Source organism: Eleutherodactylus coqui, chromosome 13 (genome assembly GCF_035609145.1).
Source record: "Eleutherodactylus coqui strain aEleCoq1 chromosome 13, aEleCoq1.hap1, whole genome shotgun sequence".
Lineage (NCBI taxonomy): Eukaryota > Metazoa > Chordata > Amphibia > Anura > Eleutherodactylidae > Eleutherodactylus > Eleutherodactylus coqui.
Window position 1 is genome coordinate 77294645 of NC_089849.1, and position 25720 is coordinate 77320364.

The 25720-nt window shown below is 46.8% G+C and overlaps 1 protein-coding gene across 1 annotated transcript; it reads left to right on the forward strand.

Annotated features, from left to right (window-relative positions):
- The first annotated feature begins 854 nt into the window (after positions 1-854).
- LOC136588677 (nicotinamide N-methyltransferase-like) lies at positions 855-25442 on the forward strand. The gene is made up of 3 exons (XM_066588075.1): positions 855-1052; positions 17615-17822; positions 23409-25442. The coding sequence occupies exons 1-3, from the start codon at positions 905-907 to the stop codon at positions 23842-23844; spliced, it is 792 nt and encodes a 263-aa protein (XP_066444172.1). The 5' UTR covers positions 855-904; the 3' UTR covers positions 23845-25442.
- The last annotated feature ends 278 nt before the right edge of the window (positions 25443-25720 follow it).

The following is a 25720-nucleotide window of genomic DNA, read 5'->3' on the forward strand; positions in this document are numbered from 1 at the left end:
GACTGCGCCCCCATGCCCCCAGTACTAATTTGACAACACCCCAAACCCCCCCTCCTCCCCCCTGCGCTACTATAATGCGACAGCACCCCCACCGCTAGTGTAATGTTACAGCCCCCCCAGCTACTACAATGTGACAGCACCCTACCCACCTCCACCGCTAGTGTAATGTCACAGCCGCCCCCCCCAGCTACTACAATGTTACTGCACCCCCTGCCCCTTCACTACTATGTGACTGCACCCCCTGCCCCCCCACTACTATAATGTGACAGCCCCCCCAGCTACTATTATGTGACAGCAAGGCCCCCTCCCCCTACCGCTAGTGTAATGTTACAGCCCCCCTACCTACTATAATGTGACAGCTCCCCCTCCAGCTACTATTAATTGCAGGAAGCTTAAATCCCGGCCGTAATTTTACATATGGCTGGCCTTTAAGCCTGGGACTAGGCGTGACGTAAATTTACAGTGCCTGGTCCTAAACAGATTACACGCATTATTATGGAACTATATGACTGTATTATGTATAGTAGTCTTATTTTTGCACTGACTAGCTGTATTTGGTGGATGTTGTATGGAAGCATTATTTGGCATAGTGCTCAGATATAAATGAATGAGTGAACTAATTTTGCTTGTTACCCGAGTCCCATTTTCTATAAAACTAGCCATGCCCAGAAAGGTATATGCCTCATATACAACCCACATTTTATAGAAAATATCATGTTTTATCAGTGTCAGCATAGTTGCGTAACAATGAACCTTGAGATTGCTTAATAATTAACTTGGCACCAATATTCACTTGGCAGAATAAGTTGTTTTCAGGCTATTTAGAAGACTAGCAGCGCACTCAAGACATTTCCAGTAGTGAAGCCGTGCAGTTACTTCAGCCAATATCTACAAAGAAGAAACTATGTCTGACTTCCCAGGAGAGCACGAATACCAGAACTTATTCAGTCCAAAGGCCTATCTAGATTCCTTTTTTCATCTGGGTGCAGGGTCTATGGGAGATGAATATTTATATTTTGTACTCGAACAACTAGCAGCAATATTTAATTCAGGTAGGTTATTATTGTATGCATTGTTTCCTAATAATGATTGATAGTTTGTTGAATCTCATTTCTTGCACTAATGTACTCAGTCAATCCATGCTTGGAGTCTCACTGAAGTCCAAGCGCTGGGTTAGTGCGGGCCACGGCTGAGTACAACATGCACACAACGCCTATGGACATACATGTTCAGCTTAGGACAGAGTAATGAAGCAACCGCTGCACTTTTGCAAAAGCTGCATACCCTTCATTGTTTCCAGAGCTGCAGGAGCTTCTCTGTGTAAGAGTCTTTCTCTCTCATACAGCAGATACTTTAATATGTTCTATCTTTATAACTGCATAGGTCATTATTGTATGCATTGTTTCCTAAAAATTATTGATAGATTAATTGATAGATATATATCATTTCTTGCACTAATGTACTTTATGCAGCAGTAAAAAATTTTTATTTTTTTTAAGTGAAAAAGTTGCAAAAAAGCTCAACTATATTAATTTGATATTGACAGACTCGTATTGGCCTGCAGAATTAATGTAACATATTATTTATGCTCCACATTGTATGCCATTAAGAATAAAGATAAAAACATGCCACAATTGCAGATTTTGTTTATCTTGCCTCTAGAAAAAAATAGATAGGTGCAAGATATAGTCCAGCAGTCATATTCCTACTGAGGAATATGTAGACAGTAGAGATGAGCGAGCACCAAAATGCTCGGGTGCTCGTTACTCGGGCCGAAATTATCGCGATGCTCGAGGGTTCGTTTCGAGTAACGAACCCCATTGAAGTCAATGGGCGACCCGAGCATTTTTGTATATCAGCCATGCTCCGCTAAGGTTTCCATTTGTGAAAATCGGGGCAATTCAAGAAAGTGATGGGAACAACACAGCAACGGATAGAACAGGCGAGGGGCTACATTTTGGGCTGCATCTCAAGTTCCCAGGTCCCACTATAAGCCACAATAGCGGCAAGAGTGAGCCCCCCCCAACAACTTTTACTTCTGAAAAGCCCTCATTAGCAATGCATACCTTAGCTAAGCACCACACTACCTCCAACAAAGCACAATCACTGCCTGCATGACACTCCGCTGCCACTTCTCCTGGGTTACATGCTGCCCAACCCCCCCCCCCGCACGATGCAGTGTCCACAGCGCACACCAAAGTGTCCCTGCGCAGCCTTCAGCTGCCCTCATGCCACACCACCCATGTTTATTTATAAGTGTGTCTGCCATGAGGAGGAACCGCAGGCACACACTGCAGAGGGTTGGCATGGCTAGGCAGCGACCCTCTTTAAAAGGGGCGGGGCGATAGCCCACAATGCTGTACAGAAACAATGAGAAATATAATCCTGTGCCACCGCCATCAGGAGCTGCACACGTGGGCATAGCAATGGGGAACCTATGTGCCACACACTATTCATTCTGTCAAGGTGTCTGCATGCCCCAGTCAGACCGCGGTTTTTTATAAATATTCATAGGCAGGTACAACTCCGCAATGGGAATTCCGTGTGCACCCACAGCATGGGTGGCTCCCTGGAACCCACCGGCTGTACATTAATGTATCCCATTGCAGTACCCATCACTGCTGAGGTAAGGTCCGATTAAATGCAGGTGGGCTTCGGCCCACACTGCATGCCCCAGTCAGACTGGGGTTCTTTAGAAGTGGACACATGCAGTTACAACTCCGTGTGGACTGACAGCATGGGTGGGTGCCAGGAAGCCACCGGCGGTACATAAATATATCCCATCGCATTGCCCATCACAGCTGAGGTAATGTCATGTTTAATGCAAGTGGGCTTCGGCCCACACTGCATGCCCCAGTCAGACTGGGGCTCTTTAGAAGTGGACACATGTAGTTACAACTCCGTGTGGACCCACGGCATGGGTGGCTCCCTGGAACCCACCGGCGGTACATAAATATATCCCATTGCAGTGCCCAACACAGCTGATGTAACGTCAGCTGTAATGCAGGTGGGCAAAAAATTAATTGGATTACACTGTAGGCGAGGGCCCCAAAAAATTGGTGTACCAACAGTACTAATATACCTCAGAAAAATTGCCCATGCCCAACCAAGAGGGCAGGTGAAACCCATTAATCGCTTTGGTTAATGTGGCTTAATTGGTAACTAGGCCTGGAGGCAGCCCAGTTAAAATAAAAATTGGTTCAGGTGCAAGTTTCAACGCATTAATGAGCATTGAAACGTATAAAAATTGTTTAGAAAAATTATATGACTGAGCCTTGTGGGCCTAAGAAAAATTGCCCGTTCGGCGTGATTATGTGAGGTTTCAGGAGGAGGAGCAGGAGGCGGAGGAGGAATATTATACACAGATTGATGAAGCAAAAATGTCCCCGTTTTTGATGGTGATAGAGAACGATGCTTCCATCCGCGGGTGCAGCCTACGTATTGCTTAGGTATCGCTGCTGTCCGCTGGTGGAGAAGAGAAGTCTGGGGAAATCCAGGCTTTGTTCATCTTGATGAGTGTAAGCCTGTCGGCACTGTCAGTTAACAGGCGGGTACGCTTATCCGTGATGATTCTCCCAGCCGCACTAAACACCCTCTCTGACAAGATGCTAGCCGCAGGACAAGCAAGCACCTCCAAGGCATACAGCGCGAGTTCAGGCCACGTGTCCAGCTTCGACACCCAGTAGTTGTAGGGGGCAGAGGCGTCACCGAGGACGGTTGTGCGATCGGCTACGTACTCCCTCACCATCCTTTTACAGTGCTCCCGCCAACTCAGCCTTGACTGGGGAGCGATGACACAGTCTTGCTGGGGAGCCATAAAGCTGGCAAAGGCCTTGGAGAATGTTCCGCTGCCTGCGCTGTACATGCTGCCTGATCTCTGCGCCTCCCCTGCTACCTGGCTCTCGGAACTGCGCCTTCTGCCACTAGCGCTGTCGGATGGGAAGTTTACCATCAGTTTGTCCCCCAGCGCCCTGTGGTATAGCATCATTCTCGAACCCCTTTCCTCTTCGGGAATGAGAGTGGAAAGGTTCTCCTTATACCGTGGGTTGAGCAGTGTGTACACCCAGTAATCCGTAGTGGCCAGAATGCGTGTAACGCGAGGGTCACGAGAAAGGCATCCTAACATGAAGTCAGCCATGTGTGCCAGGGTACCTGTACGCAACACATGGCTGTCCTCACTAGGAAGATCACTTTCAGGATCCTCCTCCTCCTCCTCCTCAGGCCATACACGCTGAAAGGATGACAGGCAAGCAGCATGTGTACCCTCAGCAGTGGGCCAAGCTGTCTCTTCCCCCTCCTCCTCATGCTCCTCCCCCTCCTCCTCCTCCTCAACGCGCTGAGATATAGACATGAGGGTGCTCTGACTATCCAGCGACATACTGTCTTCCCACGCCTCCGTTTCCGAGTGCAAAGCGTCTGCCTTTATGCTTTGCAGGGAACTTCTCAAGAGGCATAGCAGAGGAATGGTGACGCTAATGATTGCAGCATCCCCGCTCACCATCTGGGTAGACTCCTCAAAGTTTCCAAGGACCTGGCAGATGTCTGCCAACCAGGCCCACTCTTCTGTAAAGAATTGAGGAGGCTGACTCCCACTATGCCGCGCATGTTGGAGTTGGTATTCCACTATAGCTCTACGCTGCTCATAGAGCCTGGCCAACATGTGGAGCGTAGAGTTCCACCGTGTGGGCACGTCGCACAGCAGTCGGTGCACTGGCAGATTAAACCGATGTTGCAGGGTCCGCAGGGTGGCAGCGTCCGTCTTGGAGTTGCGGAAATGTGCGCTGACCCGGCGCACCTTTCCGAGCAGGTATGACAAGTGTGGGTAGCTTTTCAGAAAGCGCTGAACCACCAAATTAAAGACATGGGCCAGGCATGGCACGTGCGTGAGGCTGCCGAGCTGCAGAGCCGCCACCAGGTTACGGCCATTGTCACACACGACCATGCCCGGTTGGAGGCTCAGCGGCGCAAGCCAGCGGTCGGTCTGCTCTGTCAGACCCTGCAGCAGTTCGTGGGCCATGTGCCTCTTCTCTCCTAAGCTGAGTAGTTTCAGCACGGCCTGCTGACGCTTGGCCACCGCTGTGCTGCCACGCCGCGCGACACCGACTGCTGGCGACGTGCTGCTGCTGACACATCTTGATTGCGAGACAGAGGTTGCGTTGGAGGAGGAGGAGCAGGAGGGTGGTTTAGTGGAGGAAGCATACACCGCCGCAGATACCAGCACCGAGCTGGGGCCCGCAATTCTGGGGGTGGGTAGGACGTGAGCGGTCCCAGGCTCTGACTCGGTCCCAGCCTTCACTAAATTCACCCAATGTGCCGTCAGGGAGATATAGTGACCCTGCCCGCCTGTGCTTGTCCACGTGTCTGTTGTTAAGTGGACCTTGGCAGTAACCGCGTTGGTGAGGGCGCGTACAATGTTGCGGGAGACGTGGTCATGCAGGGCTGGGACGGCACATCGGGAAAAGTAGTGGCAACTGGGAACCGAGTAGCGCGGGGCCGCCGCCACCATCATGCTTTTGAAAGCCTCCGTTTCCACAAGCCTATACGGCAGCATCTCCAGGCTGATCAATTTGGCAATGTGCACGTTTAACGCTTGAGCGTGCGGGTGCGTGGCGGCGTACTTGCGCTAGCGCTCAAACAGTGGCGCTAGCGACGTCTGGACGCTGCGCTGAGAGACATTGCTGGATGGGGCCGAGGACAGCGGAGGTGAGGGTGTGGGTGCAGGCCAGGAGACGGTAGTGCCTGTGTCCTCAGAGGGGGGTTGGATCTCAGTGGCAGGTTGGGGCACAGGGGGAGAGGCAGTGGTGCAAACTGGAGGCGGTGAACGGCCTTCGTCCCACCTTGTGGGGTGCTTGGCCATCATATGCCTGCGCATGCTGGTGGTGGTGGCTCCCCAGCTGATCTTGGCGTGACAAAGGTTGCACACCACTGTTCGTCGGTCGTCAGGTGTCTCTGTAAAAAACTGCCACACCGTAGAGCACCTTAACCTCTGCAGGGTGGCATGGCGCGAGGGGGCGCTTTGGGAAACAGTTGGTGGATTATTCGGTCTGGCCCTGCCTCTACCCCTGGCCACCGCACTGGCTCGGCCTGTGCCCACACCCTGACTTGGGCCTCCGCGTCCTCGCCTGCGTCCACGTCCTCTAGGCCTACCCCTACCCCTCAGCATGGTGTATTACCAGTAGTGCAGAAACAGAACGCTGTAATTAAATGTGCCGCTTATTGGTCTGTGGTTGGAGGCTGACTTCGCTTACCGAACGCACAGCAGAGCCAGGAAATAATTTTGCGCAAGCCTGCTGTAACACTTAGCTGGCTGCGTATGAATTAGGAGGACAACTACACCCAGCACAGACCCAGTACACTGAGGACAGTCACATGCAGCCCAAATAGATTTTTTTTCCCAAATGTTTTTGGAAAGGCCCACTGCTTATATACACTGTATATGTCTTCTCTCTCTGCGTCACCACTACTGGCCCTGGAGTATGTAAAATAACTGCAGACTGTTGCGCTGTGGACAGGAATACAGCGGTGATGTAACAGCCAACACAGAGCCAGGAAATAATTTTGCACAAGCCTGCTGTAACACTTAGCTGGCTGCGTATGAATTAGGAGGACAACTACACCCAGCACAGACCCAGTACACTGAGGACAGTCACAGGCAGCCCAAATAGATTTTTTTTCCCAAATGTTTTTGGAAAGGCCCACTGCCTATATTCAATAAATATATCTCTTCTGTCCCTGCCTCACCACCACTACTGGCCCTGGAGTATGTAAAATAACTGCAGACTGTTGCACTGTGGACAGGAATACAGCGGTGATGTAACAGCCAACACAGAGCCAGAAAATAATTTTGCGCAAGCCTGCTGTAACACTTAGCTGGCTGCGTATGAATTAGGAGGACAACTACACCCAGCACAGACCTAGTACACTGAGGACAGTCACAGGCAGCCCAAATAGATTTTTTTCCCCAAATGTTTTTGGAAAGGCCCACTGCCTATATTCAATAAATATATGTCTTCTGTCCCTGCCTCACCATCACTACTGGCCCTGGAGTATGTATAATTACTGCAGGGCGCAATGCTCTGCACGGCCAATATACAAAAAAAAAAAAAATGTGCAACACTACAAAAAGCAGCCTCCACACTACTGCACACGGTTAGATGTGGCCCTAAGAAGGACCATTGGGGTTCTTGAAGCCTAAAATACTCCTATCACTCTCCCTATTGCAGCTCCGGCACCAACAGCACTTTCCCTCCTCTATGTCAGAATAAATCTGTGGCGAGCCGCGGGAGGGGCCGATTTTTATACTCGGGTGACACCTGATCTCGCCAGCCACTCACTGCAGGGGGGTGGTATAGGGCTTGAACGTCGCAGGGGGAAGTTGTAATGCCTTCCCTGTCTTTCTATTGGCCAGAAAAGCGCGCTAACGTCTCAGAGATGAAAGTGAAAGTAACTCGAACATCGCGTGGTACTCGTCACGAGTAACGAGCATCTCGAACACGCTAATACTCGAACGAGTATCAAGCTCGGACGAGTACGTTCACTCATCTCTAGTAGACAGTCAAAGATATATATGATGCTCTTTAATAAATCCAAAAGCAGGGTATACAGTACAGACATGCAGAGGTACCAGTAACAAGGTTAATGTGACGTGTTTCGGGTGTCTAAGACCATTTTCTCAAGCATACAGGGTTGGGAGCAGGCACTTACTTATATGTTCAATCAATTTTATTAGATTTTCAAATTGATAACAATAACAGTGTGTAAATGTACTTTTCCGTCATTTTCCAGTCGTCTCGTGGTAACATATCATTACTTGGTATTACGACTGGATTACGATATGCTTGCTATCAAAGTGAATGGAAACGAAAATGGAAACGAAAGCAGGAAGGAGAGGGAGGGGAAAGCCCTGTACGTTTATGTCCAAGGCTCCTAAGGAGCTAGTCTACATGTCTCTAGCCAGGTTCTAAAGAAGGTTGAGGATCTCATGTCAATCCAAGGCCTCCAGAGATCGTAAGACCCGATCCGCTCCTCCTCGTCTATTACCCCTCCGCCTCGTATCTCATAAGCGAGTCTAGTTTCTCCGTTCAGATGATCCTTGTCGGGGATGGGGACGAGGTGGGGGGGTGGGGAAGTAGAGCGCCACAAACCAGGGACCGACATCCTCACTGCCAGCATAACCCTCCGTAATAGCTCCCATTTAATCTTGGCCATAGGCCCAGGTAACATTAGTAAGAGAGCCATTTTAGCTGACAAGGACACTGTCGACCTGGTCATGTTGTTATAGAGAAGTTCCACACTGTTCCAGAGATCTCTGACTACTGGACATTCCCACCAAATGTGTAGCATTGTCCGCGGACTGTCTTGACATCACCAGCACAAGGGAGAGATCTGGGCATCCATTTGATGCAGCCTCGACGGTGTCCTGTACCAGCGTGATAAAATCTTAAAATTCTGTTCTTGTAGTCTACCAAATTTAGTACTCTTGTGGCATAAGAGGAAGGCCCTCCTCCAGTCTGCTTCAGAACAGACATTTCCCAGTTCCCTCATCCATTGCTCTGTCTCGCAGGCCAGCAACAGTTTATATATTACTGAAACACCATGTTCAACAGGAGATGCTGACATGCACATAGCTTCAAAGTGTGTCATTGGCAGGGTGCAGCAACCTCCGGGCGTCAGGGACCCGACAAACCCCCTCACCTGAAAATCGCTCAGCCAGGCTCCTGGTGGAGGTCTAGTGTCTCCGTAGAAGTCCCTTAGAGGCTTAATCCCCGACTGGGTTACCACATCCCTGGTTCGCGGGATTGGGTCCCCGAGAAGAGACAGAACCATAGAACTATCTCTCGTGGCCAAAAACTGGAGATTGCCTACCAACGGGGTCAGTGGTCCTGGTATGCGTTTCAAGCCCCTCCTCTTAGCAAATGTTCCCCATATCCAAAGGACTCCTGACACCAGTGGCGAGAGGGTAGGGATTTCTCTCAGGTGCATCCAGAGAATCCACGGAGCACCCTGAACTGCAGCCGTCTCCGACCCATGCTCCATGTCAACCTACAATTTGGTGTCCCTGCCCTGGAGTAATGTTAATATGAAGTTAGTGAGGCTCGTCCTGTAATACAAGGCAAAGTCAGGTAACCCCAGTCCCCCCTCCTCTTTAGGGCGTGTTAATAGTTTGTAACTAAGACGGGGCCTATGTCCCCTCCAAACAAAGTCGCCAATCATGGCTCATATACTCTGCAGGTATCGCCGGTCAAGATGGACAGGTAGTGTCTGACACAAGTATAAGAACTTCAGCAAGGAGTCCATTTTGACTGCGTTAACTCTGCCCGTCCATGACACGTAAAGTGGGTTCCATTTTTCCAGTTCCGTCTTAAGGCTAGACAGGAAAGGTTGGAAGTTTAATTCAAAGACCTGAGCGGGGTCTGCAGGCAGCTGCACCCCTAGGTATCTAATGGAGGGGGATCTCCATTTAAAGGGGAATGATTCTGACAGCTTCAGTCTGGGGGAGGGTCACGTTTAAGACCTCAGACTTCTGGAGGTTGACCTTGAAATTGCTTACCCGATCGTATCTCGCAAATTCCCTCAAGACGACTGGTAATCCTACTCTAGGGTTCGACAGGAACAGAAGGAGGTCGTCAGCGAATAATGCAATTTTATGTTCAGAGGGGCCTTCTACTAATCCCTTAATTGAGGCATTTTTTCTTATGGCATTTGCTAAGGACTCCATTGAGAATATGTAAAGCAGCGGCAAGAGGGGGCAGGCCTGATGGGTGCCGTTACGGATCCATATGGTATCCGAGAGGGCACCATTAACCCTTATTTTAGCCGAGGGGCGATTGTAAAGTGCCATGATTCGTTCCCTCATTTTCTGACCCATACCCAACCGCTGAAGAGTCCCCTCCAGAAACCTCCATCTGACCCTGTCGAACGCCTTCTCTGCGTCAACCGTGAGAAGGCACAGGGGTCTATCCCCCTTCCTAGCCCTATGAATTAGCGAGATGGCCTTAATGGTATTGTCTCTGGCCTCTCTTCCAGGAACAAACCCCACCTGTTCTTTATAAATCAAGTCAGGGATATGTCTGCTTAGTCTATTAGCCATGATTTTAGCTAACATTTTAACATCGAAGTTGATCAAGAGATCGGTCTGTAGTTTGCGCAGGAGGTGGGGTCTTTTCTCGGTTTCGGGATCACTACAATTTGAACCTGGAGGGCCTGAGGTGGGAAGGGACTTCCCCGTGAGATTGCATTGAAGAGTTGTGTCAGGAGCGGAGATAGCTCTTCTTTGAATAATTTATAAAATCTTGCCGAGAACCCGTCAGGACCCGGGCTTTTGCCTATTTTTAGTTCCTCAATGCAATCCAGTATCTCGTCGTGAGTGAAGTCAATATTCAAAGCCCCAGACTCCTCCGGGTCTAAGGGGCCCGGCCCAAACTCTCTCAAGTACGCATCTTCTTCCTCTCCATCTTCCCCTCTCTCCACAGGCTCCCCCTCTATGTTATATAGTTTGTCATAAAAGAGGCGAAATTCCTCTAGGATATCCCGTGTGTAGAAAGCCAGATTTCCCCTAGCATTGTGAATTTTTGGGATAAATGTTTGAGGCGCTCTAGGGTGCAGGGTCCGGGCCAGCCAGCGACCACACTTATCTCCCATCTCAAAAGCCTCCCTCCGGATCCTGCCCCTATATGCCAGTGTCCTCTGGTCTAAGATTGATCTGATTCGCTGGCGTAGGGATGAGATTTCTGCCCGTAGAAAGTCCCTCGAGGTTCTTTTATTTGCCAACTCTCGGTCATGTAGGGCTTGCAGTAATTCCCCCAGTTCCTTTGAGCCCTCCTTTTTCAGCCTGGCTCCGTGGGAGATCAGGGTCCCTCTCAAGACGCACTTTAAAGCCTTCCATTTGAGTGTAACCTGCGTTACGTCCGCTTGGTGGTCTGATATGAAGTTAGTTATGGTTGCTTTTACGTCTTGTACACATAGGGGGTCTTTTAACAAGTTGTCGCTTAACCTCCACACTTTTGAACGCATTTCTCCCTTAAAGCCTGCAAACTCCCCATAAACTGAAGCGTGATCTGACCAAATAAAGGGGCCAATTGAGCTAGACGGCTGGGAATCTAGGAGCCCATGGGAGACCTAAAGATAATCCAGTCTGCAATAGATGTTGTGAGCAAATGAGTGGAATGAGTAGTCCTTGATGCCCGGATGCAGCACACGCCGCAGATCAACCAATTTCAGCTTCCCCAGCTCTCTCAAAAGAGAGCGTAGGGCCGCCCGCGAGACAGAGGACCTACCTGAGGAGGAGTCGTGTTCCGGGTCGATCGCCAGGTTGAAGTCTACCCCTAGAACTATGGTGGCACCATCTGCGAACTTCGCCAGTTCCCCCAAGGCAGCAATCCCGAAGGAGGTCTGTCCCTGGTTTGGGGAATAGAGATTAGCAAACAAAGTCACTTTACCCAACACTTCAGTCTTAATGAATATGAAACATCCCTCTGGGTCACTTAATACCCCAGGGGGCTGAATCTGTAAGGATCTGTGGAATGCAATGGACACTCCCCTCGCTCTACGAGTGGGGTCTGGGCTATGAAACCACTTAGGGAAAAATTTATTAGAACACTTGGGTATCTCACCCACTCTGAAATGCCTCTCCTGGAAAAGGAGCCCCTTCATCCCTTTCTTATGAAGGTGATAAAGTATTTGGCACCTTTTGGATGGGATATTTAGCCCCTAGGTGTTATATGTGCAAACCGTCAGACTAGCCATGATAGGAAGCAATGAGAGGCCCTAATGCCTTCCCGAGCCAGGGTCTACGTTAGGCAGGCTGGGGGGGGGGGAAGATAGGTTATGTGGGAAAAAAGGAAGGGAGCAAAGGTGGTGAACGAAAAACAATAGCATGTTCAAGTTTGAAAAACAAGATAAAAAGGAAAGAGTTAAAAAAAAGCAATAAAACAGAACAAAAGGAAAATCTCGACTGGCTAAACTCAGTAGCCCGTCACTCTATATCAAGTGATGCAGCCCAAAGCTACCTAAGCTATGTGAGGGAAGAAGAGACCAAAAACAGAGGTCCACTCCCAACCCCACCGCCATCTTCAATCCTACAAAGGGAAAGGAAAAGAAGGGAGAAGAAGGGGAAAGAAAAGAAAGAAAGAGAAAAAAAAAAGAAAAGGGTGTGGGGGTAGAGAGGGGAGAAAAAGGAGAAAGGGAAGTTCAACTCTGAAGACAAATCTTAAGTCTGCCACAGGACCCTCAGTACCACTTCTCATAATGGGTGAGGAATTCGAACCAACAACACAAAAAACATGTCAAAACTGGTATGTAATCTTAAAGGCGGGGGGACCGCGTCTCAGTCAAATGCCCTTGACTCTTGTGATCTTCGAGGATGCCAGGTTCCCCAAGTCAGCCGTTGTCCCGCTCTTTCGCGGCGTTGTTTCTTGCTCCTCTGCCACCTCTCTCCACCACCTGCCACTCCATTCTGGGCAGAGGAGTTGGTAATCCCCCGATTTTGGGACAGTCTGGGATCGCAATTTGTGGTAACTCCAAAGTCCCCAAAAACTTGGGCAGGTCACCCAGGTTTCTGAAAATCGCCGTCTTTCCTCCTTTTCTAGCTTGCAATTGAAGGGGGGAAGCCCCATCTATACGGGATGTCTCTATCTCGTAGAGCATTTAGTAGGGGCTTCAGGGCTCGTTGCAGCTGAAGAGTACGTTTGGAGAGGTCTGGATATACGGATACTGAGTCACCCAGAAAGACTAGATCTCCAGCTGTGCGTGTCTTATGCAGAATCTGGTCTTTTTCTTTATAGAAATGGACCCGACATAGGACATCTCTTGGTTTGGATGGATTGGTTGGTTTCGGGCCCAGTGCGCGGTGCACTCTGTCAAGTTCCAGGGGTCTGCCCAGGAGATGCTTAAAGAAGTCAGAAACCCAGTTCTCTAGTTGACTGTTTCCCACCTCCTCTGTCAAGCCTCTTATACGTAAATTATTTTGCCTGTGGCGGTTTTCGATGTTGTCAATATTGTTGGTCAGTTCAGCGATCTGGTGGGCTTGGGTTTCTAACAGTTGCGCATGCTCCTCTAGAGTGTTCTGGATCATGCCTTGGGTCTCCTCCACCACTCTTTGCCTGACATGTCTACTATCTCTTTGAAGAGCAGCGATATCATGCTTATGTGCTGCGTCTAGCTTTTGTAGAAGAGAGTTATTTTCCACTTTCGTAGGAATGGCTTTAAGGTGAGCTTTCCAGTCCCATTCTTCATCGATGGGATATAGGTTTCTATTCTCTTGTGGGCTGGGGCGCAGTATAGCCAGCGGGCTTGTATCATTCGCCTCTGTGACTACTGCTCAATTCGGGGTTTTCTTAGCGCCGTCTCCCTTGTTGCTGCGTGCCGTATTTGTCATTACTGGCGTCCTGGGTGATGGTGGGGAGCTGAGGGGGCCCCGGGTGGGTTTTTGTGGTTGGGGGTAGGTCCCAGAAAGTTCTCCCCCTCTCCTCTTGTTGGCGTCTGGAGGGTTCCTGTTCTCCTCCCTCGAACCTCCCCATGCCGATTTCCCCATAGCTGGAGAATAAGATAATGGTGGGGAGCTATGGGGGCCCCCGCGGGGGTCTCTGTGGTTGGGGACAGGCCTCTATATGTTCCTTGTGGTCCCCCCTGTCGATCTCATAGGGTGTTTGTGAGCCAGCGACTCTGTCTATAGACTTCTGGCGGGAGGGATCATCCATATGGTGAGGGGACTCCCCTGAGCTCAGATTAGCCTCCAGGGACGGGGTCAGGACACCCGGCGCATTGGCAGCCTCTCGTAATGGGGGAGAAATACCTCTCCATCCCGAGCCGGGCGGCCCCCCTCTCCCCTCTTTCCCCGCTATGTTGCCATACCGCACTGCAGACTTCAGAGAGCCCTGGCCTCTGGGGGATCTCTCAGGCCAGTCTGTCTCCTGGGTGATCGCTGCAGGCCATGCGGGGTGAAATCCTCTGTGTCGCTGTGCGCCGCGGTCTCCCGCACCATCTTGGAAGGCACTCTCCGGGACTGTGGGCCGCTTGGGGAGTGAAGGAAGCGCTCCATACCAGGCTCGGTAAGTCTCTGCTGGTTCTGCTGTTTATCCGACGCCTTCTTCTTTCCCATGACAGGCTTTGCTCGGGTCTGCGGTGGCCGATTTGCCTGTGTTGCGGCGGTTTAGTCGGGAGCGGAGGGCACACGCGACCTACTCCATCAGTGGCTAGCCACGCCCCCCAGGCACTTACTTATATAAAAAAAGTTTTCTATCTTGGGCAGTGCGCGTTCTCGGTGACGCCTCTCAGTGGTGGGAGCTCCTAAGTGACGTCACACGGAACGCAAGTGGAACGCAGTGTAGCTTCCCAGGCGCCGTGTTGCGTCACTTACTCCTCATCAAGATTAAAGGGACGAGACAGTCTATTTAAAATAATTGTTTAGCTCTTTTACCCTGAAACCACAGAGATATCTTTTTATAACTGCTGAACTGTACCCATCTTTATACTACAATTTGTGTTTTTTCTTGTGCTTCTACCAATAAAATTTGATAACTAGTTATCACACACAAATATTGCTAGCTATTGGGGTAGTCAAATTGTATGCTTTTGCAAGCATAGGAGTTAGGCGAAAAAGCACAATGCTTCTGGCTCTGTAGATCTAATTAATTGTTAATTTATTGTTTCTTCTCTGATGGCTCATGCATTACAGACACAGTGATTCATTTCATGCACAGTACATTTGTATGATTTAGGACACCTCATTTTACTTCTATCGAATGTATCGTAGGGTCCTTTTTCACATGCAGTTAAATTGCCTGTAACAAGGGCTGATCAGTGCATCGTTTCTCCTTAGGGAGAGCACTTAGAAGGGAGACTTATAAGGCCATCCATGCAGCTTTGGGAAATTTGCAAATAAGAAGATGGAACAATGCCTCTGCATTGCCACCTATTGGAAGGCAGCATTCCTGCAAGTCAATGTCAGACTTTTTAACAGACCTTGTAACAATAGCAGGTAATTATGAAACAAACCCAGAATCATCTCCAGAAGGAAAAGATATTCATAGACAGACTCATCAGTGTGCAGTAGGTTTGAATGTCTACATTCAAGATGAGATGAATGACAAACGAGCATTTTCTCAGTTGGGCAAAGATGTTGAACAAATGTAAATATGAATATCGGTCTATGTAAAAGGACCTTCAATTTTTTTTTTGTCTGTGTGTGCATGGATGTGGTGTTGGTCTTAGGGTTGGTAGGGTTACAGCAGGGTTGAGTAGGGGCGTCCTTGTCAGGGTGATCACCCCACAGTTAGGTAGGGTGATCGCAGGGTCTTTTATGCAGTAATACCTGCTGTATTACCCTTCAGCCTAAGATGACCTGCATATTTTTTTGTTTCTTATTATTTCGTGTGTGTATATTGGGCCCAGTAATGTTTTTAAATAGTTCTAAATAAAAGTGTATACTTTTAAATGAGTATCCTTTTGCAGTGATAAGTGCCTTGTTGTTAGTCCCCGTCACTATGTATCATTTTTGCAGTGATATTAGATTGGTACACTATGGTCAAATCACTACAATGCAATGCAAAACCATACGTTGCAGTTTTGTTTCAATAAACAAGACTTCACAGTGATTTACCCAACCGTGTAAGGGTGCATTTACATGGGAGAGTTTCTCTTGCGAGTTCCGATTACGATATGGATGGGATTTGCTCATGAAAATAAGACATTGATTTCAATGTGTTTATTGACAAGCTATTTTTCTTTCGCAGTATTATGGAAAAATCTCTATGTCCTATTTTTAGGCAATTCCTCATAAGGAATTGTCCATTATTTCCAATGGGATCTTTAAAAAAAACAACATAGCATCACACTTGATCCGATTTTTACCACTGAAACTATTGTAAGCACTTCCGCGTAAAAATCGCAGGTATGTAGATGTGTTATGGTTTTTAAGCATGCACTCATCCATAATCGTAAGGAGCATGATGTAGGTCCACGTTTCTCAAACTGATGTGAATGCACCCTATGGGCGGATAAGCGCCCAACAGTCATCGAAATGACTTATTCCTCCTTTGCTTTCACACCGGAGCAATAGTCTATCAGTGAATGGAGTGCGCCGGAGAGCTCTTCCAGTTGCCTGCCTTCATTCACTTCATTTACACTGAGTGAGAATCGCTCACTAGTCGCTTTTGTTTCAGTGAGTCGAAATGAAGCGACTAGCGACTACTGAGCAATTTCTTGCTCAGCACACTATTGCTTCCTGTGTTTACATGGGACGACTATCGCAGAAAATCGCTTGAGTGATTTTTTTTTGGCTGATAGTTGCCCTCTGTAAAGCCACGCTAATGTGGTTCCTCACTGTATGGCACAGATTTCTCATCCACACTAGTCACTAAACTTTCCCTGTTTATACTGTTCCCATATACTCTCTAAGCATTATTGCTTCTGGGAACTGAAGAGAGCTATGGCGTTCACTGCAAGAATGTCCATCCCTGCAATACGGTCCCTGATGCATGTTGGTTGCCTGCTTCTATAGTGATTGATTTTTCTATTTATCTGGCTGATAATGGAGCAGCAGCTTGCAGTTGCCATCACTGTAGTACTGTCTCTAAGGCCCAATGTCCATGTCTGGATTTTAATTATAAAATCTGCACGTGTCTCCCGCGCTGGAGATCCGCGCCCATGGGGGTGCATTAACATCCACAGGTCAATTTAAAGCATGCGGATGTGATTTTGTTTCCAGTGTGCACATTGCACGCCAGGAAGAAATTGCAGCATGCTCCATTTTTGTCTGCGGATCCTGCGGCACGGTTTCCATTGAAGTCAATGGAAGCCATCATATCCGCAGCACAACCACAGCTGTTATTGTGGCTCTGCCACGGATTCGCAGGACATACCAAAAAAAAAGCACTGCGCATGCGTCCGGCATGTCCGAACGTATCTGCTGTGCTGAAGAAAGAAGATCGAGACGGCACAGAGGAGATCTGCGCTGGAGCCAGAGAGATAAGAAAACCTTTTTTTCGACCCATGTCCATGGGCACAGCTGGATTCCGCTGTGGGTTTCAGCAGTGGAATCCGTACGTGCAAGTGGACATTGGACCTAACACAAGTTTGTCTGACTGCTTCTACAGTGATTGCTTTTTCTATTTATGTATTATTTTCATTTATGTATTATTTTCATTTATGTATATGGAGTTTATGATGATTATAGAAAAGTAACATTAAAGATTAAGTTTTAATGGTTGTCCTTCTATAATAAGCCCTTTATTGCATAATGGTAAGAAAAAGCTCATCATCCATACACAGTACTGTTACTTGGGGAAATCGTTTTCTATATAAGATTTTGCTGCGCCACAGACATACAGACCAAGGATCAAGCATACATGCCATAGAGCATATCCATATGGCTGCTATGGGTTTTCCTCTTTGTTATGGTAAGATAGCGCCTTCAATGTACGTCACTTACAAAAAAGTTGATTTCCTTTCATTCCTTGTTATTCAGCTTATATGAAATATATGAAGGTATTTTACCTAAATATACCTCTGGAAAATAAAATAAAATGATGCCTTCAATCATAATTGTGAAAGTTGTAAAATATTCCGCTACCGGTTAGATCTTTGTTGTAATGTCTCTACTTTTTTTTCGTCTAAGGTAAAGTAAAAGGTGATACACTGATTGACATCGGAACAGGGCCCTCCATATACCAGCTGCTGTCCGCTTGTGAAGCCTTCAAGAACATCATTGTCTCAGATTTTACAGACAGAAATAGGGAGGAATTTAATGTATGGCTTAAGAATCAACCTGGAGCATTCGACTGGAGCTCTGTGATAAATCATGTATGCCAGCTTGAAGGTGACAGGTACTGCGCACAAGATAATAAGCATGCTAGATCCTATGGTTTAAACAGAACATTGGCTGAAAAGGATCAGATCCTATCAGAAATAAGTACAATAATAGAGGAATTCCTAAGGATCTGTTCACATCTGTGCTGGGGGGTTCTGTTTTCCTGTTCTAATATGGCAACAGGAAAATGAAATCTCTTCTTGGAATGGATCCATGCTATGACCGAGGCAAATGGCGTTGAATGAACCTCACTGAATTTCATGGCGTCCATTCAGCTTGTGTCATGCATTCTTTGTCCGGGGATTATCCTGGACATGATAGCGCAGTACGCTGGGCTATTATGTCAGGCATTTTGTGTCAGATCTGCATCAGAGGCTTCAAAAATAGCCGCTGACATAAATGTGAACACGAACATTAGTGTTTCTAAAAAGTTCTAACTTTTAAATTCCTTTGTCGCCAATTCAAAATCAACCATCATGTGTCATTTTCAGTACTGTTGTCTTATAACTATAGATGAGCGAGCACGCTCAGATAAGTCAGTTACTTGAGCGAGCCTCACTCTTCTCGGGTAACTGCATTCTTGTCCGAGCGTGCTCGGGGGTCTGTGTGTGTGTGTGGGGGGGTGTAGCGCTACCCCACGCTATCCCCTGCCGCCCCCCCCCCCGAGCACGCTCCGACAAGAATGCAGTGTAGTAGTGCAGTACACAGAAGGGCCTGTAGAGGGCTGCAGACAGGACTTCTGCTGCTAGGGTTAACACCAAGGGGTGGAGCAGGAACCAGATAAAAGCCAGTTTCTGCCAAAAGCAAGGGGGAGAGCACCAGTGCTGAGGTGCTGCAGGCCTAGCAAAGGCCAGAGTCCGACAGGGACGACAGCCCTGGACTCACACCCAAGTTGGGAGAGAAGTTGGCTGAGAGAGCCAGATTCGTTGAGCTGGTAGGGCTGCTAGCCCAGGGTCTAGTGCAGACCAGGAGTTTGACAGGGAATACCACCCTAAACTCCACATCCAGGTGCGGTGCTTATTTGAACTGTGTTTTGTGATTGCGGTGATAAAAAATAAAGGCTGGCAGGAGCCAGATAAAGAAATCCACGTCTCTGGAGTTTCTACACGTGTGGTGCGCCATTTTCATGTAAGAGAGGTCAGCGATCCCAAGGCGAGTGACCCCCAACTTGCCACATATGGTGGAGGATGCGCTGGAATGATCTGGACTGGCGCACAAAGCTGCAGGAGCAACACGTGGATGTCTCCTGGGAGCATTGCTGCTGTATGCAGAGTTTAAAGGGCCAGGAGGCTGAGTGTGCGGTTGTGCTGGATGCAGTTTAAAGGGCCAGGAGGCCGAAGCAGCGGTTAAAAGGCCAGTAGGCCGAAGTTTGAGGTTGCTGTGAGAGCAACAGAGGATCAGGCAGAGGACGTCTGCGAGGCAAGTTACTGAACTTGTTTAGTTGTTTATTATGGACTGTGCAGTCAAGATGGTGGGTGGTGCAGGAGGTTACCATAATGAGCCATGTTGGGGGTGTTTGCAGATGGACTTATGTATGTTTGGTTGTCCCGTGGCAAAGTGGCCAGTAAAACCCCACTGGTCTGTGTTGGAGGCTAACTGCAGAGCCTGGAGGGCACAACAAGAGGTGTCCCCGCCAAAAGACTGCAACAGATATCTGGAGAAGACTCCATGGAGTGGTGAGGCCACTAAAAGGACTAATAGAAAGTCATATGTGCAGGATGGCTCAGCAGAAGCTGCACAAACTAACTGGACATTTGGTGAAGGTTTGTCCAAGGACTCTAATGCAGATGATGATGTGTGGAAATTTTTGCATAACCAAATGTTTTCCTTGCAGGAGGGTGCCGGGAGAACTGCAGTGTCTGCATTGGGTGAGAAGTCCAAAAACCATATTGCTGATATGTTGCAGAAAAATTTCATTAACCCTGAAGTGTCATGTGTGGGAGATGGTGAGATGTATTCTGTGCCTAATATGTGTAGATTTGTTTCCCAAATGAAGTCAGGGTGTGAACAGGTTGCAATGAGGAGTGCAGCCAACGCCCATGTGGGAGTCGGTGAAAATATACCTCTAGTGAAAGAGGGAAGAAATAATGAAGATACTGTGTGTAGGACTAGAAATGCTGGAGTTGATAGTACTATGCCTTTAGAGAGAGAAAGGATAGATCGTACTAAAGGTGCAAAGAAGAAAAAGGCTGCTGCTAGTGTGACAAGTGAGGTTGCCAGGGCAGATGTTGAGGTCTAGGGTGAGACAGCAAGAGAACGCTTGTTTAAAATTCAGGAGGGATTTGCACCAATGCAAGCTTATGCAAAGTTTCCTGAGGAAGCATTGCTAACTGCTAATAGAAATTATGAAGTTCAATTAAAGAAAGAAAGGACTATCTTGTGTGTGTGCTTGGAGAAGAGGCCAAGAGGCAAAAGCTGTTAGCAAAGAAGCAGACAGATAAATTCCTAAAAGAAAAGGAAAGTATTCTCCAAGAAGCTGAGCAGCTGAAAGCAGAGAATGCAGCTCTCTTAAAGGAGAATGAGCGTCTTGAGAGATTGGCTAAGGAGGAAGCTGATCACTGGGTGTTGCTGGAACAGAAGAATGTTCAGTGTGAACAGAGCTTAGAAGAAATGAGAAGTGAGAAAAAGAAGTATGAGGGATATCTTTCAACAGCCCATGAAGAGATACAAGACCTCAGAGGTAGCCAGAGATGAGGCTGATTGCAGAGTATGTCTGGAGGCACAATCTGTGCAGTATGAACAGAACTGTAAGAAACTGCAAATGAAAACCCAAGAGTTGGAGATGACGTGTTGCGAGATAAAAAGAGCTTCTACAGATGCACAGAATCAAACTACAGGTTTGCAGAATCAAGTCGCAGAGTTGAAAATGCAGTTAGCAAAGAAAAATGGTGAATTGGAGTGCCAGATAAGTCAGCTTAAGGAAAAGATGGAACTAGAGAAAGCTGCTTGCAGTCAGGCAGAGAAGCAAGCAGAGATCTTAAAAGACTTACTGGGTCACAAGGAAAACCAGGAGGCATTGCATGAGAGACTGGTGTCCCAGCTACAGATGAGCTTGGATAAGAAAGCTGAAGTACATGGAACCCAGATCCAGGAGCTGGAACGGAGTCATGCTGTAGTTGAGGGGAAACTGTCCAAACAGTTGAAGCAAACTGAAAAAGTGAAAGAAGCATGGAAAAATGAGTGTCTTGAGCTGACCCAAAAGGTGAAGGGGTTGTTGGAAGACAAGTGTGCATCTGAATGCAAGAGAAATGCAGTAAAAATGCAGCTTCAAGAGCTACAAGTAAATGTCACTGAAGGTGACAGAAGGCAGACAGCGTTGTCTGAGAAGGTGAATAAACTGCAGGTGGAGCTGGAAGCTCAAACTGAAGAGTCTCAGAGGCTGGTGCAAGAAGAGACGCAGCAGAGGCTTGGTCTTAGTGCACACCTGAAGATAATGCAAGATGAGAGAGGTGTGTTCCTCAAGCAGTTAGAGGAAGATGCAGAAACTAAGAGGAATCTGTCAGAGCTGATTGTAATACTTCAGGCGCAGGTGTCAGAGATGGAAGAGAAACTCTATGAGAACCCTGCCTGCTGGGTTATGGTTGAAGAGCAAGACAGTGAAGTCCTATAAGAAGTGGAAGCAATAAATCAGCTGTTTTGTCTTCAAACTGATGTCTATGATGAACTTAAGAAGTTTACAGTGAGTCTTCAGCAGGAAGTAGAAGACATTAGTGTGGAGCTTGGTTACCAATGTTAGATGGTGTCCAACTGGGAGAAGAAACAAAAGATGTATGAACAGTGGCTTACTGAGGGGAAATCAGTGTTTCCTAAAGTTGCAAAAGAAGGGCTTAACAAGCGGGTGCGCACTAAAATGCAAAACTGGATTAGCGCCAAGACAGACACTGAAAAGAGAACCCTGATACGGGAAAAGCTAAAAGGTGTGTTCCAACAACCGGTAGAAGGAATGGAGACCTTGTTGGAGAATATTAAGAAAGAGACTGAAGTGCTAACCTTGACGCGCATCCTGAAGGTGGTGTCAGAAGAAAAAGTGGTATTGCAAAGGTCCGCTAAGAAGTTAAGTGCAAAGGTGAAGCTCTGGGAGGCAAAGGGTCATATTGCTTAGAAGAAGGTTCAGAGACTAGAGAGGTCTAGGGCCCAGTTCAGACAAGTGAAAAGAAAGAAGACCCTGTTGAATTCTAAAAAGGAGATAAAAATTTGAAAGGCATTGAGAAAGTGAGAGCTGAGCTACAGATGGGAGGTGAGCAATCCTCTGAAGTTCAAGTGACCAAAGAGAAGGCAGAAGGCGAAACTGCTGAAGCAGAGAAGGCCATGAAGGTAGCAGAGACTGGGGAAAAGGCCTCAGAAATGACTCCTGTCCTGGATAAGGAAGTCGTGTAAACGAATTAAAGTGTCTCTGTGATGGAGGGCACACAGATTGAAATAAGTGCACAATAAGTGCCGCTATTGAAGTGCAGACTGAAGAAATGGCACCTGCAACAGTTGAACAGATGAGTGATGTACGATGTGAAGTATTCAATATGGAAGTTTAGCTTCAGCAAGTGCCAGTTAGGGCGAGAGACCCCTGAGCCTGGAATTTTGACCCTGGAGGGCCAAAAAGAAGGTGCGATACGGCCTATATTAAAGGGGGGAGATATATAGTAGTGCAGTACACAGAAGGGCCATTAGAGGGCTGCAGACAGGACTTCTGCTGCTAGGGTTAACACCAAGGGGTGGAGCAGGAACCAGATAAAAGCCAGTTCCTGTCAATAGCAAGGGGGAGAGGACCAAAGCAGCAGAGCTGAGGTGCTGCAGGCTGGTGGCCTAGCAAAGGCCAGAGTCCGACAGGGACGACAACCCTGGACTCACACCCAAGTTGGGAGAGACGTTGGCTGAGAGAGCCAGATTCGTTGAGCTGGTAGGGCTGCTAGCCCAGGGTCTAGTGCAGACCAGTAGTTTGACAGAGAAGACGACCCTAAACTCCACACCCAGGTGCGGTGCTTATTTGAACTGCGTTTTGTGATTACGGTGATGAAAAATAAAGGCTTGCAGAAGCCAGATAAAGAAATCCACATCTCTGAAGTTCCTACATGTGTGGTGCGCCATTTTCATGTAAGAGGTCAGCGATCCCGAGGCGAGTGACCCCCAACTAGCCACAGCAGTTACTCGAGAAGAGCGAGGCTCGCTCGAGTAACTGACTTATCCAAGTGTGCTCGCTCATCTCTACTTATAACTCTTCGAATCTATTTCATTTACCATAAAGAAGAACCCTGAGTAGGTTCGAAAGCTCGCTATAACATTATGTATTTTTGTTAGCCATTAAAAAGTATCATATCTACAAGACTACTTGTTTTCTCTTACTAAAAACAAACCACCTTAAAAGTATATAATACAGTATACTAATATATTTATACTATTACTTTATGTGAATGGAAGTTCAAAAAAATGTATTTTTCACTAACTTAGCACTTCTGGATACTTCAGTAAAATAACAATGCCATGACAAGAAAGCTCCATGTGTCCTGTTGTCCTATTCTGTTATATACCTACAATGGTCTCTGCTTCCAAATTCTAAGGTATACACATAAATATAATATTTTTAAGTATCACCCCTTCTGTTTTTCAGGATATCATGCCAAGAAAAGGAAGAGCGACTGAGAAAAACCATAAAACAAGTCCTGAAGTGTGATGTTTTGAAAACAAACCCCATAGATCCGGTTACTATTCCCAAAGTTGATTGTCTCCTAAGTTGCCTGTGTCTGGAGGCAGCATGTAAAGATTTTGAAACTTATGACACTTCTCTAAAGAACATATCGAAACTATTAAAACTGGGTGGTTACTTAGTGCTCACGGGTGTCCTAGGAAACAATTACTACTTGGTAGGTGAAGAGAAGTTCTCTTCCCTAAAGCTTAATGATGCCTTTCTCAGGGAAGCTATAACTGGAGCTGGATACAGTATTGAGAACTTTCACCTCTATAACAAGACAGAAGATTCTCTAGAAGACAAGGCAGATTTTTCAGGTTATTTTGTTATTATTGCTCAGAAAGAAAGAGATGCCTAGTTAAGCATTTAGGCTACTTTGAGGCCAGATTCACATGAGTGTATTGGTTTGTCTATTTGTGCACCAAAAATTTGCGTGTGCAGTATGTAGAGAATAGAACCCAGTGATTTCAATGGGTTAGTTCACATGCACATATAGGGCGTGCACATTTCAGCCATGTAAAAAAATACACAGCATGCACTATTTTTCTGCGTATTTGCGCAAAGAATGAGCAATTATTGAACTCCTTACACTGATTGTCCATTTCAATGGCTTGGAGCTTGGTTGTGTCTTCTTTTGTATGTGAAAATGTGCACGATTTGCCGATGCAATAAGCACAGTAAAAACACACTTGTGTGCAAAAATGCACCCCTCCCATTTTGCAAAAACCCAGCACAAATGCATACGTAAAGATGCATACACTCATTTGAATCCAGCTTAACAACACTGGCATTTCTATTTCTGTTGTTTGGCTCCGTTATGGTAGCCAAGCAACAAAAATAGTAGAACTGCTGGATCTGACACATACTGGACCCACACGGTGCCGAACGAACCCCAATAATGCTGAATGATGCCTTTCAACACAGATCTGAGCATGGCCTTAGGTAGATTGTCTCCTCAAAGTATGTATGCATATCTATATATATAAAGACAAAAGCCCTCACTGACTCACTCACTCACTCACTCACTCACTCACTCACTGACTGACTCGCCAAAAGTTCTCCAACTTCCCGATGTCGTAGAAAAATGAAATTTGGCACACGCATAGATTATCTCCAAAATAGGAAAAGTAATTGGGTCCCAACTCGATTATTCAATTCTAGCGCAAAAGAATTGGCGTCAAAATTTTACGTACATAATCTAAATCTGACACTTCCCAATGCCATAGAAACTTAAAATTTGGCACGGGCATTGATTATGTCATAAATAGGAAAAGTTAATAGGTCCCAACTTGATTATTCAATTCTATGCGCAAAAGAATTAGCGTCCAAATTTTACGTACGGAATGTAATTTTCTCACTTCCCGGTGTCATAGAAACTCGAAATTTGGCAGGAGCATAGATTATGTCATAAATAGGAAAAGTTAATGGGTCCCAATTCGATTATTCAATTCTATGCGCAAAAGAATTAGCGTCCAAATTTTACGTACGGAATGTAATTTTCTCACTTTTCGGTGTCATAGAAACGGGAAATTTGTCACGAGCATTGATTATGTCATAAATAGGAAAAGCTAATTGGTCCCAACTCGATTATTCAATTCTATGCGCAAAAGAATTAGCGTCCAAATTTTACGTACGGAATGTAATTTTTTCACTTTCCGGTGTCATAGAAACGGGAAATTTGGCAGGAGCATTGATTATGTCATAAGTAGGAAAAGCTAATGGTACCCAACTCGATTATTCAATTCTATGCGCAAAAGAATTGGCGTCCAAATTTTACGTGCGGAATGTAATTTTTTCACTTTCCGGTGTTATAGAAATGGGAAATTTGGCAGGAGCATTGATTATGTCATAAATAGGAAAAGCTAATGGGTCCCAACTCGATTATTCAATTCTAAGCGCAAAAGAATTGGCGTCGAAATTTTACGTGCGGAATGTAATTTTTTCACTTTCCGGTGTCATAGAAACGGGAAATTTGGCACGAGCATTGATTATGTCATAAATAGGAAAAGTTAATAGGTCCCAACTCGATTATTCAATTTTAGCGCAAAAGAATTAGCGTCCAAATTTTACGTACGGAATGTAATTTTTTCACTTTCCGGTGTCATAGAAACAGGAAATTTGGCACGAGCATTGATTATGTCATAAATAGAAAAAGCTAATGGGTCCCAACTCGATTAATTTATTCTATGCGCAAAATAATTAGCGTCCAAATTTTACGTACGGAATGTAATTTT